General features: G+C 40.0%; 1 protein-coding gene across 1 annotated transcript in view; it reads left to right on the forward strand.

Moving 5' to 3' along the window:
* chd6 (chromodomain helicase DNA binding protein 6) overlaps nucleotides 1-20767 on the forward strand; it is a 230408-nt gene that overhangs the window by 80158 nt on the left and 129483 nt on the right. Inside the window, 1 exon segment of the mRNA XM_055160839.1 lies at nucleotides 15143-15755. Coding sequence (XP_055016814.1) covers nucleotides 15143-15755 — 613 coding nt within the window.

Consider the following 20767-nt stretch of genomic DNA (forward strand, 5'->3'; position numbering starts at 1 on the left):
TATACCAAAAAGTACTCTTGGCGATACATCGATACAGCAGCCCATGATATCGATACTGTGTTATTACATTAAACAATACAGTATATCAAAATTTCTATATTTTTGCACACCTCTATTAGCAAACAGAGTCAAAAAAGTTTTAAAATTGTGTGAAAACTCAAGAAAAAATACAAAATTTAAGTAAACAGTGCATTTTCAGGAGCCTGTCTACTATACGAACATTCATGGTCCTGTTTAGGCCTTTAATTTTCAACAAAAACCTGAGAGTGACTGAAAACTGTAGCTAAATGTGACTGTAATGTGATCTGAGAGAGACTTTTTAACAGCACAAACCAGCTCATCCGTTGTAGTTCCAACTAAATCCGCTTTTTCTGGTCAGATTGGGTTAAAACAAAGCTAAATTGAGTAGCTTCAGACAGAGTAGTACCACCATTTAGCATCACACGCCCAGGGAGTGTTGATGCCCTCAGCTCTTAAGTATCAATATACAGTGATTAAGAAGCGAAAAGAGAAATAAAAAGTGATATATTGATTTAAACAGTAAGTGACTTTTCTTTATTCGGTCCCATTTAGTGTTCTGAACAAGTCTTCCCCGGTGATGTCCCTAATGTCCTAAAGCCTCCTCGCTGCATTCAAAATCATATCTGTGTTCTCATTTTGTGCCCAGACTTGATGTACAAATCATAACCACGGCCACAAAAGCTGGAAAACATTTCTTATCAAATGTGAATGTGAAGTATTTTAGTGTAGCTTTAAGCCCGCCTCACACACTACGGGATAATTTGCCTGATTTAGGCTCTGATTTGCTTCTCCCTGACTTCGGGGGGACGGGGGGGCGTGACCTGATTTTGGATCCTTGTGAACGATTTTTAATCCGCCGTGCTCCTCATCACCACGGCAACACGCGGCCAATAAAAGAGCACCAGAGACAGGCGAAGTGACAGACACTGAGGCATAAAATACAAGCTACAGGAAATGGCGAAAAGAATTTAAAGACAACTTTATGACTCACCTCTCATAAAGTTGAGACGTTAAACTGAAGCATTCTCACCCTCACACACCCTGCACGGCGAGATGGAACGGGCGACCAATCACAGAGCAGTGGTGAGGTTTGTGCGGAAGCCGAAACGCACGAATGAACCAAAACAAACACGACGACTCTGACAGATCAGCCTATTTTAGCGTCAATAGAGACTATTGTATTTGTGAAAAACGTACAGGTAACAGTCTGAGCATTTCTGGACAGGGAAGATGTTTGTGCTTTTCTCTCGACTGGATGTAACAAAAATTAGATTTTTCACTTTGTTCTGCTGTTGTGACACTTCGACCAATCAGATTCATATACTGTATTTTTCTAACTATATAAGTCGCACCAGCCTAAAAATGTGTAATAAAGAAGAAAAGAACATGTATAAGTCGCACATTCTGGGGGACAATTATTTTATAAAATCATAGACCAGGAACCGACATTTCATCTTGAAAGTCAAGTTATAATAAAAACAATAGAACAGAGAACAACAGACTGTTAACGTCACATATGAACAGTTCTTCAGATAAACTATAAACAACAGAACAGAACAAGTTTACCAAACTCTCCATCTCACTCCAAATCACAAAATCCATTGAGTTCTTCATCCTCGGTGTCACTTATGAGCAACTTCACGACCTCCGAAGGTAAACGGAGCATCACTTCCTCTTCTGCGTAGCTCTCGTCAGACTCAGCATCAGTTCCAGTTAGAATTGAGAAAGGCCAGAATAATCCTGACAGGATAGTTTCGGTGTCACTGAAGTCCAGACTTTGTCGATCCATCCAGTGACTTCCAGTAAAGCTGCATGGTGCACCCTCCCAGTTGCCGTGAAGCTGTGTTCTCCATCCCTGCTTTTCCCTAATCCCTCACAAATTTCTCGCTCACTCCAAACTTTCTTTCTGTTGCTCAATTACTGTTTTCGGCTGAATATTTCACTACCTGTAGCAGGACAGCGGCTTTTTCTGCTGGAGACATGTGCAGTAGAAGTGACAGTGGTACAGGAGTAATAGGAGCAGCAGATACTGACACACAAGCCTAGAGCGCCCTCTTGCAGCTGTCAAGTGTAAATATTTCAATATATACGTCGCAGGACCACCCAAACCATGATAAAAAGTGTGATTTATAGTCTGAAAAATATGGTAGTTGTCATGACACTACGATCACTTTCAGTTAGAGCTACCCCAGACTGATCATGTGTAGATCATTCAAATCTGGCAGGAACCAGGTTATTCTCACCCATATTATACATTAGAATGTGCACACAAAACAGCATTATTAGTCCAGTTTGGATGAGAGATGAGAGTGCTTCCTCACATGTTCACCTCACGTCACTGCAGTCTCTGCGCTCGGAGATTTAAAATTTCATATGATTCTCCTCATGTCTGTGGTGTGTTCTTTTTGTTGCATGTTTAAAAGAAAAATCTTTTAAGACTGAAAAATCCTGTAGTGTGTCGCAGCCTTTTGTGTCTCTATTCACTTTGCCTTGATTAGCGGTGTGTGCTTCTGTAGTGGTCTGTTGTTGTCAGTTGTCGATGTGAATCCACCTCTGAGCTCGTCTCTTAAGAGCTTCACACAGAGACGACTGCAGAGGCCTCATTGACTCCTGTTTGTCCATCTGACCTTCAGGAGGAGACACAGGCATTTTCAATTCTCCAGCAGCTCAGTCGGGTCTGGGAGATATGGAGATATGAAAGGAATTGTGATCTGATTCCTGATGATTTGGTGAAGACGTCATCTGTGATTCGGTGTGATCATTTGCATCGAGGTGCGACAGAGGAGGTGGTGACCATGTCTCTCTATATAAAAAATACAGGATAAGCTCAATGGAAAAAAGAAGTCTCATATTGTGACTTTGTTCTTCTTGGGAGTGGAAATCTCCCTCTATACAGAGTGTTTTTCTCTGTTTTTATAAGTCAAAATATTATTTTAATTACCGTAAGTCACTCTGGAGTATAAGTCGCACTTTTTGGGGGAAATTTATTTTATAAAATCAGAGACCAGGAAGCAACATTTCATATTGAAAGGCAAATTATAGTAATAACAATAGAACAGAGAACAACAGACTGTTAACGTCACATATGAACAGTTCTTCAGATAAACTATAGCCTAAACAACAGAACAGAACAAGTTTACCAAACTCTCCATCTCACTCCAAATCACTAAATCCATTCAATTCTTCATCCTCAGTGTCACTTCTGAGCAACTCCGTGATCTCTAGAGGTAAACGGAGCACTGCTTCCTCCTTTGTGCAGCTGTTGTCAGACTCAGCATCAGTTCCGGTTAGAATTATTCCGGTCTTTCTGAATCCCGACCATTCCAATCCCAAGTCCAGGCTTTGTTGATCCATCCAATGACTTCCAGGAAAGTTGCAGCTCTGTTCTCCATCCCCATTTTCCGCCAGTCCCTCACTCCAAACTTTCTTTCTGTTGCTCAATTACCGTTTTCAGCTGAATATTTCACTACTTGCAGCAGGACAGTGGCTCTTTCTGCAGGAGACATGCGCAGTAGAGTGAAGTGACAGTGGTACAGGAGTAACAGGAGCAGCAGATACTGACACACAAGCCTAGAGCGCCCTCTTGCTGCTGTCAGTGTGAAAATTTTAACATATAAGTCGCACCAGAGTACAAGCCACAGGTGCACCCAAACCATGAAAAAAAGTGTGACTTATAGTCCGGAAAATACGGTACTAAGAAGTCTATTGACAATAAGCAATTTTGATACTGGCAGCTACTGTTTTACCTTGAAAAATAAGCATCCTCTCCACAGACCTGACTCATAACTGGCCTGGTGGTCTCTAACGTTAATGCTTTGACTGTAATGTGCCACGGTATGGCATAAAACCTGTCTGTCTCCTTTAAAGAAGTGAAAAAAGTCGATACACCTAAACCTATGATATTATATCGGTACAAATATTTGAATATCAGTATTGCATTCAAAGATTCTCACACACAAATACTTATTTACAAGATGAAGTGATCATTTAAAGTCGTAGAGAGTCTAAGAAAATTCACAATAAATCCCCCTTGCTGTTAAAATCAGGATGTAATGCGATTTCTTGGTGAATAAAATGTGAATATTTCTTGTAACACCAGATTGCAGCGTATGACAGAATGTACCAGTGTGTGGCTTTACTTTTCTCTCCCCATGAAGTCTTGCAGCTGTGTACGAAGCCAAACTTGTTACATATTTGCAGCTTTCTCAACAGTTATCCCATTTTCACAGCCAGAATAAAAAGTGGACCGAGTGCTCCCTCAGTCCGACATCCGTGAATTTTTGCAAAACATAATTACTCCTGCTACACTGTTAATTTCATTTGACCTCTATAACTTCTAACCAAAAAAGTCACGCACTGTTCCCAGAAATTTACAAAATGTTCTTTTCATGCAAATGGAAAAACTAATTTTGGTGACCGTGATATGAAATGGAAATGAAAATTGAAAATGTAGTGAGAAGTTTTGATTGAAATAACCTTGAAAGTAAATGGATTAAGTGCGGTTCTGGAAACGAAAAGGGGACGTGTATTTTGTGTAAGCTCCACTTTTTTGTGAGAAGATTTAGTTTCAAAATACTTTTTAGTCTTTCAAAGTAATTAAATCGATTTGCTTTGTAAATACTGATTATTAATTTCGGCTCTATAGGCTAATGAGTCACAAGTCGTATACTCAAAATGTCTGCAGTGAGTAAGTCTGATAAATGTTCAAAGGAAAAGAGAAAAAAAAAATACTATGAACATATATTAACTAGGACTATACCAGGATTAAAACCAGGATTAAAACCAGAACTAAAACCAGGAAACTAAACCAGGACTAAACCAGAACTAAAAACCAGGACTAAACCAGAACTAAACCAGAACTAAAACCAGGACTAAAACTCAGTTCTAAACCAGAAAAATTAAACCAGAACTAAACCAGAAAGGACTATAACCAGGACTAAAACTCAGTTCTAAACCCAGAATTAAACCAGAACTAAAACCAGGAAAACTAAACCAGAAACTAAAAAACCAGGACTAAACCAGGACTAAATAAACCAGAACTAAACCAGGAAAACCAGGACTATACCAGGACTAAACTCAGTTCTAACCCAGAATTAAACCAGAACTAAAACCAGGACTAAACCAGTATTAAAATAAGTTTTAATCCAGGCCTAAACCAGGCCTAAACCAGAATTAAACCAAAACTAAAACCGGGACTGTACCAGGATTAAAATCAGTTCTAAACTAGGTCTAAACCAGGTCTAAAACTAGAACTAAACCAGAACTAAACTGGGACTAAACCAGAACTAAAACCAGGACTAAACCAGGATTAAAATCAGTTCTAAATCAGGTCTAAACTAGGTCTAAACCAGGACTAAACCAAACTAAAACAGAACTAAAACCAGGATTAAAATCTGTTCCAAACCAGGCCTAAACCAGGACTTAAACCAGGACTAAAACCAGGACTAAAACAGAACTAAAACCAGAACTAAAACAAGAACTAAAACCGGGACTAACCCGGGACTAAAACAGGATTTAACCAGGTCTAAACCGGGTCTAAAACCAGGACTAAACCAGGACTAAACCAGAACTAAAACCAGGATTAAAATCAGTTCTAAACCAGGCCTAAAACCAGGTGTAAAACCAGGACTAAACCAGGACTAAAACCAGAACTAAAATGGGACTAAAAGACTAAAACCAGGACTAAACCAGGATTAAAAATCAGTTCTAAACAGGTCTAAACTAGGACCTAAACCAGGCCTAAAACCAGGTGTAAAACCAGGACTAAACCAGGACTAAAACAGGATTTAACCAGGACTAAACCATGCCGTGCGGACCGTGTCTCTTCCCGTACACCGCGCCTGCTCCTATACGCTGCCAGTCCATGAAATATTGTCTGACATAAAACCTGTCTGTGGCACAAAAAAGGTTGGGGACCACTGGGTTACGGTTACAGCGAATCTTTGGGCTTTGAGAGTTTTTTTTTATTTTATTTTAAAGCACTTATAAACTCATCGTTGTGAATAATTAGGACGCTCAGAATGTCTAACGTAAATGAGGAATAACTTTGGGTCATTGCGAACCATTTTAACGTGAATTAGTTCTAATTTTCACATTTTCATTCTTCTAAAAGTCAAATTTGGAGCTTTTAAAAATAGTAAAACTGTTATTCTTTATGCACGATTCCAAAAGTGCAGACAAATTGCGGTGACTTCTTTTCAAAGTGTAAATAATTGAGTGGAACGTGCCCCTGGCCTCGGTGGATTTCAGTGTGAATGAAGTCACAGAATACAGCAGCAGTGGTACACCTCATTCAAAATTCATGCACTGCTAAATCTGAATTACACATTCGCCATGATTCTCTCTGCACTTATTTGTGATTTTTATGTTGGCAAAATATTTCGGCTTTGCTTGTTTTGTTTTTTTGGTGGTGTTTTTTTGTTGAACATTTTTAAAATAGAAGTGATTTTTGGAATTTCTGGCCAAATCCTAAGAGTATGGCCAATTATTTCATGATACATTATGCATTCTGACACAGGGATAAAACACATATCCTGATACTCGTCGCTTGATTCAATATGTGTCCTGATACATGGATATCCCTTAAAAACTGAGGCGTAATGCAGTAGTTAGCAGGTTCATAAGTGTATAACTGTAAATAATAATGAACAGTTTTGTTTAAAAGTATCACAACATGCATCTCTGTATCAATTAGTGTATTTATCTCTATGTAACGGCAGAACAGCTTTGTATAAATACAATTTCAAACATTATGAGACTTTCTGGACCAGTTATGACCCAGCTATGTCTTATTACCTCAGTTTATATGTCCAGTCAGAACATTGTCTATTGCAGGGGTGGGCAATTATTTTTTCCACATGAGAAACAGAAAATATTGTGGAAGGTCGGGCCAAAATGCTTAACTCAATTCTGCGTAATGTTAATTGTATTTCTTTATAAAAAGCAGTAAATATTCTTGTTTTGACAAGCTGGTAAGACTGAGAGTTTATGTTATGACTAAGCAATGAAAAAGTGAGTTTGCCTTAGAAAAAAATGTCATTTAAAAAACAATGAAGCTTTAGTCCATGCATGAGGTAAAATGATAAAATATATAAATATATTTTGTACTTTCAAATTGGCTTAAACAGCCCAGTCAAAGTCAACCAAAGGGTTGTACAGACAGGTACAGTCCTGGTCTCTGTCCTGGTCTCTGTCCTGGTCTCTGTCCTGGTCTCTGTCCCTGGTCTCTGTCCCTGGTCTCTGTCCTGGTCTCTGTCCTGGTCTCTGTCCCGGTCCCTGGTCTCTGTCCCTGGTCTCTGTCCCTGTCTCTGTCCCGGTCTGGTCTCTGTCCCTGGTCTCTGTCCCTCTGTCCTGTCCCTGTCTCTGTCCTGGTCTCTGTCTGTCCCTGGTCTCTGTCCCGGTCTCTGTCCCTGGTCTCTGTCCTGTCTCTGTCCGGTCTCTGTCCCTGTCCCTGGTCCTCTGTCTCTCCTGGTCTCTCTGTCCCTGGTCTCTGTCTCCCCGGTCTCTGTCCTGGTCCCGGTCTCCTGGTCTCTGGTCTCTGTCCCGGTCTGTGTCCTGGTCTCTGTCCCTGGTCTCAGTCCCAGTCTCAGTCCTGGTCTAGTCCCGGTCTAGTCCCGGTCCCAATCTAGTCCTGGCCTCAGTATTGGTCTAGTCCCAGTCTCGGTCCCAGTCTGGTCCTGGTCTCAGTCTTGATCTCAGTCTTGGTCTCAGTCTTGGTCTCAGTCTTGGTCTCAGTCTTGGTCTCAGTCCCGGTCTGGTCTGGTCTGGTTCTGGTCTCAGTCCCGGTCTCAGTCTCAATCCCGGTCTCAGTCCCGGTCTCAATCCCGGTCTCAGTCCCGGTCTCAGTCCCCGTCTGGTCCCGGTCTCAGTCCTGATCACCCGACAGTCTACGGGAGCGCACCTCTGGGGCTGTCCCGACACTCAGTACTAGTTCAGTCCTGGCTGAGTCTTGGTTCAGTTCTGTTTTAGTCCTGGTTTAGTCCTGGCTCAGTCCGTATGCAGTGCAAAAATCCATCTTCGCAGTTTAAGTCACGGAAACGGGAAACTGCCGTTATCCGAAACACAAAATTGACAACTGAAAAAATGACTCGTTATCTGTTTTCTCTTTTTTTTTTTTTTTTTTTTTTTTTTTTAATGAAGAAAATTGTTGTTTTTTGTTTTCTTATTTTTGGTTCTATTTTGAAAAACAAACGAATAAATTACAGGGATTGACGAGGCTCACTGCAGCAGTAACGGAAAGAGGGGCGACGGTTTTACAATATAGAGTGAACTGGAGCCAAAGTTGGTGGACCCGGAAGCGCCCCATTTTCACTTCCAATTTGGAATACAGCAGCTATCGGGTTTAGCTACGTCATTTTATATTTACAGTCTAGGACCCAGACACAGGGAGAACATGCAAACTCCACACAAACTGGAAGTAGAACCTGGAGCCTTCTCGCTGTGAGCTGAGAGTTCAAGCCCGTCTCTCTGTTTTTGAGAAATATAGCGTCAAATTAGTCGCTCTAGAACATTTGGTTACCTCATTGATGGAAATATGTGGTCAAAATCTGCTTATACAATATCATAGAAAATGTAGTGGAAATCCCCCGCCCACATATCTCCCTCTGTGATGACATTATGTAACACAGAGCCGCCTAATGGAGCAGGTTACATCTATATCTGAAGAAAGGATGGATAAACAGGCTCAGTCTAGTGACATATACATAGAATTGGTTGTTTTTTAGAATTTTTACTGTTTTACATCAGATGTCCTTCCTCTTGTGAAGTGTCTTGCCCAAGGACACATAAAAAAAATGTGCTCAGTCAAGGTTTAAACAGTTTCATTTTCATTTGAGTTGCACATGCTCAGCTTTCTGTGATACTGTCGTCCTTACTGCTGTTCGTGTTAACTCTTTCCCCCATGAAGACGACATTTGACGACCCCCCCGAACCCTTAATGACGACTTTTGACACCTCCGCTGTATCACTAAAGACGAGATTTGACGACCTTTAGAAATGGCTCGGTTTTTCACATTTAAACAGAGACTGTGACAGGTGGGAGCCACTACAACCCACACTAGACTGACCAATAGGATTCAAGGATATGTTTTCGCCGATTTTTTCCGAAGTTAATCGAAGTAGTGACGATGGCAGCTTCCGGAAAAAACACAACACGAAACACGTGTAATGGAAAGATCGCGGCGCTGCGGCGCACAGTTTTAGAAATAATGAGGAGCGGACGTATTTTATGGATAAGTTTAGAGAAAGTGACTTTTATAGATTTCAAAGTGATGATGAGGGTGATTATAAAGTGGAAAACAGCGATAGCGACGGACTTACACAGAGTGAAACTTATGAAGATGAGAATGCCGCTGATGCGTCTGTGTGGAGTCCTGCGATATCCGAACAAACTATCCGGGCTTTATACTTGATTATGAACCAAAATTGCCCTGAAATCACTCGTGGAAGTCTGTTTTCTTTTATGCAATTATGCTCTATGGGTGTAGCCCTAGTAACATATGTATGGGTTGTTCCTAGTAGGCGTCCAGGGGGGAAAGAGTTAAGGTCAGATAATGTTTTTAATGGGAGAATTGCATGTATTTTTTAGTAATGTCCCATATTTTTTGAACTATAAGTCACACTTTTTTTCATGGTTTGGGTGGTCCTGTGACTTATACTCCGGTGCGACGTATATATTAACATTTTCACACTTGTTATTACTTTAACTTGCCTTTCAAAATGAAATTTCGGTTTCTGGTCTCTGATTTTATAAAATAAATTTCCCTCAAAAAGCGCAACTGATGTTTTTTCTTCTTCATTTAGCATTTTTTGGCTGGTGCGACTTATACTCCAGAGCGACTTATAGTCTGAAAAATTCAATGACTATTACCATATTTATCTCACCATCCTCTACATTTGTCCTTGATGTAGTATAGAGCATATTTTGATTGATTTATTTGATTATCTTACTTTTTTTTTTTATCTATTTACCTACTTTGCTCCACACTCAATTGTAAATTCCCTACATGGAAAAAAAGATTGCTGAATTTGTGTAAAAAATATGGAAAGCTGTTGCATACAATAAAATTATGTTCAGTCTTTGAAACTTATTTCGGTCCCCTCTACACATATTTTTCTCAGAACATAAATGTCACTTTTTCATGTTGATGAAATTTGATTAAATCATGCTGAATATGCATGTATATCTTATGTTACCTTATCATGAAAATTTGACTTTTTTATGGTTTTATTTTTTATTATTCTGTCTACACAATTATTTTAGCAGGCAGCATTAAATATCCTTAAAGGGTTTTTAAGTAAAAGAATGCAAACCTTTAGTTTCTCACAGTTCTGTATTCTCTTAAACAGAATAAAATACAGAGAGCACAGGCACTTTAACAAACTTGGTCAACAGGAAAATTTGACTAAGGCTAAACCAAAAAATAAAAACAAGAAACAGATTTTCCACTTACAAATGAACAATACAAGTACATTCATGGCAGATCTCAATGTTTTTGCGATTTATTTAATTTCTGGTGATTAATTGTGCTAGTTGAAATGAATAATTTTCCCTTATTTTTTAAGATCTTGTACTACTGTACTATACAAAATTGACTCTTGTTGAGCTTTAAGCCATGTTAGAATGTTGTTACCTCATCAAAAACAGACCTGGAGTTGTGTTTTGTTTCATTCTCAAGTTTGAGTAACTCTTTCCCTTCGTTTGTACCCATCGTTTACACGCAAACGGCAAAATTTCCCTCCAAAACAAATCTTTCTAAAACCCCGGCTAGACTTGAGATTCTGGAAAACTATGGGTTTTGCATTTGCATGAAAAGTGAGATAAACAGAGTTTCAGGAGCTGACGCACCAAAAGTGCGACCACTGTTTCCCTTTTGCTCTGATGATCATGGTGCATCAGAGCAGCAGTCGTGTTTTTTCTGGTGCAAACACTTTTCATGTGTTTGCATTTTCACACACAGCTGATGTTTCATGTCCATGACTAGAGACGAATGAGGCTCGGAGGTCAGTGATTTTACCACTTCTTTAACAGATCTGTGGAGAGGCGAGCCTGCTCAGTACTGCATGTTTTTTAAGGTATTTTTCAGTAATACTTACAACTGTAATGAAATAAATGTTACAGGTTTGAATCTAATCCAGGTGCCGCCCAGAGGTTTGGTGTAGTTATGATGGCGCTCTGTGGCGTATTTATGCAGGTCGATATAAAAGAAAACTTTTTTTGAAAACAATGCAATGTGCTCGATGTTATTTTGGAAAATGGAGGGAGGGAAATATTCGCTTCTCAACATCTGTGTAAACGTAGCCTTAGTCTACATCTCTAAAACTCAAAATGCCCTGTTCCACCGTGTGATGTCATGAAGCGGAAGTTATCAGCTACCTTTTACCTTTAGTTCAGTAGAGCTTGGCAAATCGAGGGCTGAAATTATCCAAATGATTTTAGTGAAACTGTTTGGAGTTTAAAAAAGCAGTGGAGCAATTCCTGTATTACCAGGAGGAACAGAGTGTTTTCAGTTTGAAAGAAGACCTCATCTTAAATGTGCAGGGTTTACTTGTTAAACATGTGTGAATGAAACAAAACTCCACTGCGGATATGTTTTTGATGAAGTACAAACATTATAACATGGAGCAGATAAAGTTTATGTAGAAATATTTAGATTTGACATGATTATTACACAGTAAATGTTACCTCTGCACTCTGCTTAGGCCTGTCTGGAGAGATTTGGAGACCTTTCTCTCTGTAGCTCTTCTTTATGCAGTAGATGTTGTTGTGTGCAGACCGAGGATGAGATGGAGATGATCTGAGGCTGACTGGAGCGTGCACTGAGTCAGATATTTGATGCAAGAATAACTGTTTGTCTGTGACAGCAGTGATCACAACACAACTGCACCGTGTCTCACCAGCACACGTCTTTATTTTAGAACAAGAAAATACATCATGTACAGATGGCGGTGTTGTCACGATAACAAAAATCCAAACTTGAATCCATCTTGATACTCAAAACCGATCTTGATTCCACAGTGATAATAAAAACACAAGACAAGATGATAGAATGTCATTTATGGAGTAAGAAAGCTTTCAGAAATATTCATGTGCGTAGGATAGAAATCTGTGCAAAAACTTTATCCATCAGAATATAAATTGAAATGTTATGACTTCAAGAATTATAATCACGAAATGAAAACTTTGAAAAAAATGAAACACTTTTTCAGTACGAATCATAGACTATTTATGTATGAAGACCTGGGTTAGTCCTGGTTTAGTTCTGGTTTAGTCCTGGTTCAGTCCTAGTTTAGTCCTCCTGGTTCAGTCCTGGGATCAGTCCTGGGACCAGTCCTCTTTTAGTCCTGTTTTAGTCCAGTTTTAGTCCTGTTTTGGTACTGTTTTAGTCCTGGTTCAGTCCTGGTTTAGTCCTCCTGTTTCAGTCTAGGATCATTTCTGGTTCAGTCCTGGTTCAGTCCTGTTTTAATCCTGGTTTAGTCCTAGTTTAGTCCTGGTTCTGTCCTGGTTCAGTCCTGGGATCAGTCCTGGGACCAGTCCTCTTTTAGTCCTGTTTTAGTCCTGTTTTAGTCCTGTTTTAGTCCTGTTTTAGTACTGTTTTAGTCCTGGTTCAGTCCTGGTTTCAGTCCTGGTTCAGTCCTGTTTAGTTTTTTAGTCCTGTTTTAGTCATGTTTTAGTCCTGTTTTAGTCTGTTTTAGTCCTGGTTCAGTCCTGGTTCAGTCCTGGTTCAGTCCTGGTTCAGTGATGTTTTAGTCCTGTTTTAGTCCTGGTTCAGTCCTGGTTTAGTCCTCCTGTTTCAGTCTAGGATCATTTCTGGTTCAGTCCTGGTTCAGTCCTGTTTTAATCCTGGTTTAGTCCTAGTTTAGTCCTCCTGGTTCAGTCCTGGGATCAGTCCTGGGACCAGTCCTCTTTTTTAGTCCTGTTTTAGTCCTGTTTTAGTAGTCTGTTTTAGTCCTGGTTCAGTCCTGGTTCAGTCCTGGTTCAGTCCTGGTTCAGTCCTGGTTCAGTGATGTTTTAGTCCTGTTTTAGTCCTGGTTCAGTCCTGGTTTACTCCTCTGTTTCAGTCTAGGATCATTTCTGGTTCAGTCCTGTTTTTAATCCTGTTTAGTCCTAGTTTAGTCCTCCTGGTTCAGTCTGGGATCAGTCCTGGGACCAGTCCTCTTTAGTCCTGTTTTAGTCCTGTTTTAGTCTGTTTAGTCTGGTTCAGTCTGGTTCAGTCCTGGTTCAGTGATGTTTTAGTCTGGTTTAGTCCTGGTTCAGTCCTGTTTAGTCCTCCTGTTTCAGTCTAGGATCATTTCTGGTTCAGTCCTGGTTCAGTCCTGTTTTAATCCTGGTTTAGTCCTAGTTTAGTCCTCCTGGTTCAGTCTGGGATCAGTCCTGGGATCAGTCCTGTTTTAGTACTGTTTTACTCCTGTTTTAGTTCTGGTTCAGTCCTGTTTTAGTCCTATTTTATTTGTGTTTTAGTCATGTTTTAGTCCTGGTTCAGTCCTGGTTTAGTCCTCCTGTTTCAGTCTGGGATCATTTCTGGCTCAGTCCTGTTTTAGACCTGGTTCAGTCCTGTTTTAATCCTAGTTTAGTCCTGATTTAGTCCTCCTGGTTCAGTCTGGGATCAGTCCTGCTTTAATCCTGTTTTAGTCCTGTTTTAGTCCTGGTTTAGTCCTGGTTTAGTCCTGGTTAGTCCTGGTTCAGTCCTGGTTCAGTCTGGTTTCCTGGTTCGGTCCTGTTTTAATCCTGTTTAATCCTAGTTTAGTCTCCTGGTTCAGTCTGAGATCTGTGATCAGTCCTGTTTTAGTCTGTTTTATCTGTTTTAGTTCTGGTTCAGTCCTGATTTAGTCCTTTTTATTTGTGTTTTAGTCATGTTTTAGTCCTGGTTCAGTCCTGGTTTAGTCCTCCTGTTTCAGTCTGGGATCATTTCTGGCTCAGTCCTGTTTTAGACCTGGTTCAGTCCTGTTTTAATCCTAGTTTAGTCCTGATTTAGTCCTCCTGGTTCAGTCTGGGATCAGTCCTGCTTTAATCCTGTTTTAGTCCTGTTTTAGTCCTGTTTTAGTCCTGGTTTAGTCCTGGTTTAGTCCTGGTTCAGTCCTGGTTCGGTCCTGGTTCCTGGTTCAGTCCTGGTTCAGTCCGTATGTGGCGCAAAAATCCAACATCTCAATCAACATTTCTTTCTCAATAAATAAAGCCTGTGAAGTGATGATGTATTTTTGACAGTAAAGTTGCATCTGTGAATTTGTGTTTGTACTGAAGAAAGTATAATCGTAAATTTTCATTTCGTGATTGTAATTCTTGACGTTGTAACTTTCCAATTCGTATTCTGATGGATAAAATACACACAATACATTTTATGTATGACATCGTAAACTCATTCAAGAGTTTACGAATATTTATTTTATGCTTAACTTCAGCCAAATATGCACAGATTTTTATCGTATGCACACAAATTTTTCAAAAGCTTTCTTACGCCATAGTAATTTTCAGGATTAAATAATACATAATACTTGCTTTTATATTACCATGTGGTCTTTTATCTGTGTAATCCCTCAGGTCCATGTAGGTTCCGTAGTGGTCCATGGGCGTATACTTATTCACGTGCTCTTATATCTGTTCTGATTCTGCTCAAAATCATTCTAAAGCTATTCAGGTTTACTCTCTGTCCTGTGAATGTGACTTTTTCACTATCGATACTTGCTGAATTTTGGATCTAGTTTTAGTATTGATTAGTAGGGATGTAACAATAACCAAAATATTGTGCTATCGTATCGTCAAAAGTCTCAATAACATCGTTGACCACCACAATATATCGAATTACAATTTCGTTTGCTTAAATGCATTGTTTTACAGTAGCAACATCTTATGATCATCAGAAACTACATATCCCATGATTCATTTCAGTGCAGACAATATGAAGATATGTTTTCTACTTGAATTCTTGGGATTATGATGGAAATAATTCACACCAAAATCTTGTCATGGTATTTTAAAAGCAAAAAATTGTCATATCTACAATTATGTTAGCCTTTCCAAAATATCGAAATAAATATCGTACCGTGAGATTTGGATATTGTTACATCCCTATTGATTACTTTCAGATTTTAGTTGATACTTATAGATATTTTACTTCTCTTGCAGATGTTTAGTGGTCTCCTGAAGCACACTCCACCTCCGGCCCTCGCTGCCAGCTCCGCCTCCTCCTCCCCCTCCTCCTCCGCCTCGGACCAAAACAACCACGACGCACAGCCCACGCAACCTCCGCTACCCACAATCCCGCGGGGTCACCTGGTCGTGGGCCCCAAAGACCAGCTCCGCCTCCTGACCCCGGTCGGCAGCTCGGCGACGTCCAATCACCGTACGGCGACCATCAAAGCGTCCCACCAGGAAGAGGACGATGACGACAACGGCGGAGGGGGGAGGGTCAAGAAAAAACGCAAGAAAAAAGACAAGCGCGAAAGAATCGGGGATGTGGAGGAGGAGCAGAGAGGAAGCAGTAAACCAAAGAAAAGAAAAGAGGAGAAGGAGAGGGGGCCGACCGTGGTGGTGCTGACTCCGAGGAAGACCAAGGAGCCCAAGGAGAGGAAGGAGAGGAAGAGTAAAACCAAGGATGCTAGAAAGGACAATGGGACGACGGGGGTTAGGCACGTGAACGCCGTAGGTCCCGGGGCGGCTGTGGCTCCCATTAAAATTCCGGGGAAAAGAGGACGCAAACCCAAGATCAAGATCCTACCTCCTATACCTCCGGGGCAAGGTAAGGGCAGCTTCTGGAAGTGTGTTAAACTCTTTCCTCCTTGGACGCCGACTAGGAATAACCCTGACATATATTCCTAGGGCTACCCTTAGAGCATAATTGCATAAAAGAAAACAGACTTCCACAAGTGATTATAAATGATTTTCACACTCATGAACACAGACATATTTGGTATCTCTGGAAACCTTAGACTCTGAACTCTTCATTTATGGATGTTTAAATGTGATTCAACTGAGAATTGAGAGTTTACCTGGTCAGGTGCAAAATCGAAAACACAAAACTACATTCAGCATCTAATATATGCATGTTCTGAGCACTATATTCATAAAAAATTAAAAAAATATATTTGTCAAAGTATTTCAACAGATTTCATATCACCAGATACAGTATAGCCAAGCATAAGCGTTTGTTTCTGTAGCAATTCGGTCATACATCGTATCTTGGAAAAAAGACTGAAATATTTCAAAGGACTCGTCCGAGCAACATCCAGATTTTGGGGCATTTTTGGTTCATAATCGAGTATAAAGCCCGGATAGTTTGTTGGGATATCGTAGGACTCCATACAGACATCACTGGCATTCTCATCTTCGTAAGTTTCACTCTCTGAAATTCCGTCGCTATCGCTGTTTTCCACTTTATAATCAACTTCTTCATCACTTTGAAATCTATAAAAGTCACTTTCTCTAAACTTATCCATAAAATACGTCCGCTCCTCATTATTTCTAAAACTGTGCGCCGCGATCTTTCCATTGCACGTGTTTCGTGTTGTGTTTTTTCCGGAAGCTACAATCGTCACAACTTCGATTAACTTCAGAAAAAATCGGCGAAAACATATCCTTGAATCCTATTGGTCAGCCTAGTGTGGGTTGTAGTGACCCTGACCTATCACAGCCTCTGTTTGCATGTGAAAAACTGAGTCATTTCTAATGTCAAATCAGGTCTTTCGTGATACAGCGGAGGTGTCAAAAGACGTCATTAAGGGTATGGGGGGGGGTCGTCAAATGTTGTCTTCATGGGGGAAAGACTTAAGGGAAATGTGTGTGAACCATAATAGATCAACAGGACTTACTTTAGTTTGTGATGTTTACTCTGCTCACTTACTCCCTTTTCACACTGATTTAAAGTAGACTAATTACACAAAATTGACTTTTTAGAGCTTTAAACCATGTTATAATCGTTTCCCTCTTCATATTTAATCAATCAATCAAACTGTATTTCTATAGCACCTTCCAACAACCAAAGCCGACCAAAGTGCTGTACAACATTAAAACAAGATAAAAAACAATAAACATCATACAAATAGGTCAACAAAGCACATTACACCATTAAAATAAAGAAAGTGTCACAGGGCCACTAATTGTTCTAAATAAGTAGGTTTTAAGTTTGGCTTTGAACAAAGGCAGGTCAGGGACGGACCGTAACTCAATCAGCAAAGAGTTCCAGAGTTTTGGACCGACCACTGCAAAAGAACAATCACCCCAGTGTTTGCACCGGGACCGGGGGACCTCCAGCAGATGTTGCCTGGCAGATCGTAGAGCTCTGCTGGATCTGAGGGGTCAAAATCTCACACAAGTAGGAAGGTGCAAGACCATTGACTGCATTAAAAATAAACATCAAAATTTTAAAAGGAATTCTGAACTGGACAGGGAGCCAGTGCAAGGAGGACAGGACAGGGGTGATGTGGTCATGTTTCCGACTGTTAGTGAGCAGGCGAGCTGCAGCATTTTGCACGAGCTGCGAACGGTGAAGACCAGCTTGATTAATCCCCACAAAGCGTGCATTACAGTAGTCTATGCGGGAACTAACAAAGGCATGGACGGCTTTCTCCAGGTCACCACGGCTCAAGAAGGGTTTAACTTTTGCCAGGAGGCGGAGCTGAAAGAAGCTTGCACTGACCACTGAATCTATTTGTTTATCAAGTTTTAGACTGCTATCCATTCCATCCATCCATATTTAGTCATATGAAGTTGTATTTGGAGTGATTTGTGCAGCCAGTGCCAAAAATGTTGTGTTCTTAGGCAAGACACTTCACCCACATTGCCTAGTTTGAAAGTGTGTATGATTTTAGTGGTGGTTGGAGGGGGGCTGATGGTGCAGATTGACAGCCACTCTTCCCTCAGTTTGCCTCAGGACAGCTGTGGCTCCAGTAGCAGCTTACCGCCACAGAGCGTTGGGTGAATAAATACTGCAATGTAAAGCTCTTTGGGTGTCTTGAAAGGCGTTATTTAAACCCAGCGGTTAATTAATTATTGACAAGATGCCATTTTTTCTATCAATCCCTGTGGGTATTAGCCTGATTCATCAGCCGGTTTCACTTTGTAGTAACCGTCTGACCTCGCAGCATTGGATTCAGTCACTCGATGGCTGGTGAAAAATTGAAAAAATGCATAGCGCAGTCAGATGACGGATGTCCAAAAGCTTTTTTATTTTTAAAATAATGTTTCGGCAAAAAAGCCTTCATCAGATATTTTTCTTGTTTTAGACCACAGCACGCAAACACACATTTTTGTCTTGCTGCTCCTTGCAATTGCACCTCTACAAGAATTTTGGTGTGCATTTTCTGTTTCTTTTGACATTTTTTTTATTTATTTAACCAGTCACTGCTATTTGGTCGTGATGTATGTAATGCGCCACTAACGGGGCTAACTGGTATATTAAACTTTTCCCAAATCCCGTAGGAAGAAGGGCAATAACGTCTTTCCCCTTGATAAAATTCACCAAACATTCTCTTTGTTCCAGCTTTAAATCCTCAATGTCGGGAATTGTTGCCGACACAAAATGTATGACTCTTCGCTGATTGGCTGGTGTCTCGACTCGTTCTTCCAGGGTTTTTGCGAACCATCTACTGTATTTCGATTCCTGACCTAGTCGCTGGAGGGAAATGAATTTGAGTGGCAGCACTAGGTAGTTATGTGGGTAAACCCCCACTACTCTCTATTTACTTTGTTCTCCAATGTATTTTTTTCTCACTTTCTTATTTTGACACACGTACGATTCGACAGTGTGTTCAATTTTGCTACAGCTGAAAAAAAATCTGCAGCTTGCTAGTGTGATGTGACTGTCCATCTGAGGGGTCAACAACTCCTCGGCTCTTTATTGTGATGACATTTATCGCGATGTCAGTTCTTATTGGGCACCACAGGTTTCTAACACAGAAGTCAGTGGATTTGTTTATTTTATTGAGTCATTTTAGATGATTATTACAATTTAAAATATGCAAATGACAACATAATGCGCCGTCATAATCATCTATTATAGATCATAACTATATATCAGGCTCAAGCACACTGTTTTCTGATCTGTGTCATAATATTGTTTCCTCATCACAAACAGACCTGGAGTGCTTTGTTTCATTCACATTTTTAACACACAAGCTCTGCATATTTAGGCTGAGTTCTTCTCTCAAACAGAGAACACTCTTTTCCACTTTGTGATGTCATGTGGTGATACAGGAAGTGCTCCACTGTGTTTTTAAACTCCATACAGCATCACTAGAATCATTTGGATAATTTCAGCCCTGGCATTTCCAGTTTCTGAACAAAATGTAAAAGGTAGTTGTTAACTTGAAAACAACCACTTCATGACATCACAAGGTGGAGCAGAGCATTTTGAGCTTTGAAGATGTAGAGTAATAATAAATGATTACTCAGAGATGTATGAATGAAAGAAAACACAACTCCGGGTATGTTTATGATGAGGTAACAGCGTCATAACAAGACTAAAGCTCACAAGAGTCAATATTGCGTAATGCAGGACCTTTAATAACAAAGGCGTCAGATATTTCAGAGGAAGAGGCTCCCAGATCTTGAGAGTGTGGAGTCTCTCTCTCCGCTCAGCTGGTCTTCACAAGTGTTTGTTTTGGTCGACAACAAAAGGAAATGTTTCAAAGTCTCCCGCTGTCCTTAAACGCCCCTAAAGCTACTGCTCATCGTGTTGCCTTCAAGGGACCTCCGGAGAGTGGGATTTTAGTGTTTCATCAGCGCGGTTTGTAAATGTCGGTGCATGTGGGAGGCAAGTTCTTTAGAGCTGGTTGGATAGATATGGAAATAGCTCCTCTTCACTGGAAAACAAAATGATTCACAAAGAAAAGAAAAATGGAAAAAATGTATTATAATATGTACATTTCTAAGCAATGACCTGGCACAGTCAAGTGAGCTCTACCTTTTTTAAAATTTAATTTATATATTTTTTTCATTTTGATAGATAGATACTTTATTGATCCCAAAGGAAATTCAAAGTTTGAGTAAAATTAATCTGTTTTGTTCCCATTTCCGATCTATATAAAACAGTTCTTACGGTTGAAATGAGATTGCTGTGTGCTGTCTGTCTAATCTTAGAGCGTTTATTCCCCATGGAGAAGGAAGTGTGCTGTTAGCATGCTAATATTTGTTGGCTTTACTGTGATATAACTCTGCTCTAGCCTTTAAAATGTGTTTGTTATTTATTATTATTATTAAAGCTATTACGGTTCAAAGTAGGCAGATTATTAGCTGCAAAGTATCAGTAGACCCGTAGGATTTAACTGAGGGAGGATTTTTGAAGTTTTTGGACATATTTCATGAAAACACCAGTGAAGTCCAGAAGAATATTGGAACCTGTCATAATTGAAAGCATATTACATTATTTTATGATCTAAACAGACCTGGAATTGTGTTTTGTTTCATTCTCACATGTTTAACACACAAACCCGTTCTTTTCTGAAACAGAAAACACGACACATTCCACCTTGTGATGTCATGTGGTAATACAGGAAGTGCTACTCTGTGTTTTTAAACTCCATACACCTTCACTAGAATCATTTGGATCATTTTAGCCCTGAAGTTGTCAATCTCTGCTGAACAAAAGGTAAAAAGGTATATGTTAACTTGTAAACTACATTGTGAGTCCGGCATTTCGATCGATGTTTTTTCTGCTCAATAAATAATGCCTGTGAAGTGAGGACATATTTTTGACAGTAGAGTCTGTGAATTTGTATTCGTACTGAAGAAAGTGTAATCCTATATTTTCATTTT

Source organism: Boleophthalmus pectinirostris, unplaced genomic scaffold, assembly GCF_026225935.1.
Source record: "Boleophthalmus pectinirostris isolate CB_2022bp ecotype Guang Dong unplaced genomic scaffold, ASM2622593v1 HiC_scaffold_3, whole genome shotgun sequence".
NCBI lineage: Eukaryota > Metazoa > Chordata > Actinopteri > Gobiiformes > Gobiidae > Boleophthalmus > Boleophthalmus pectinirostris.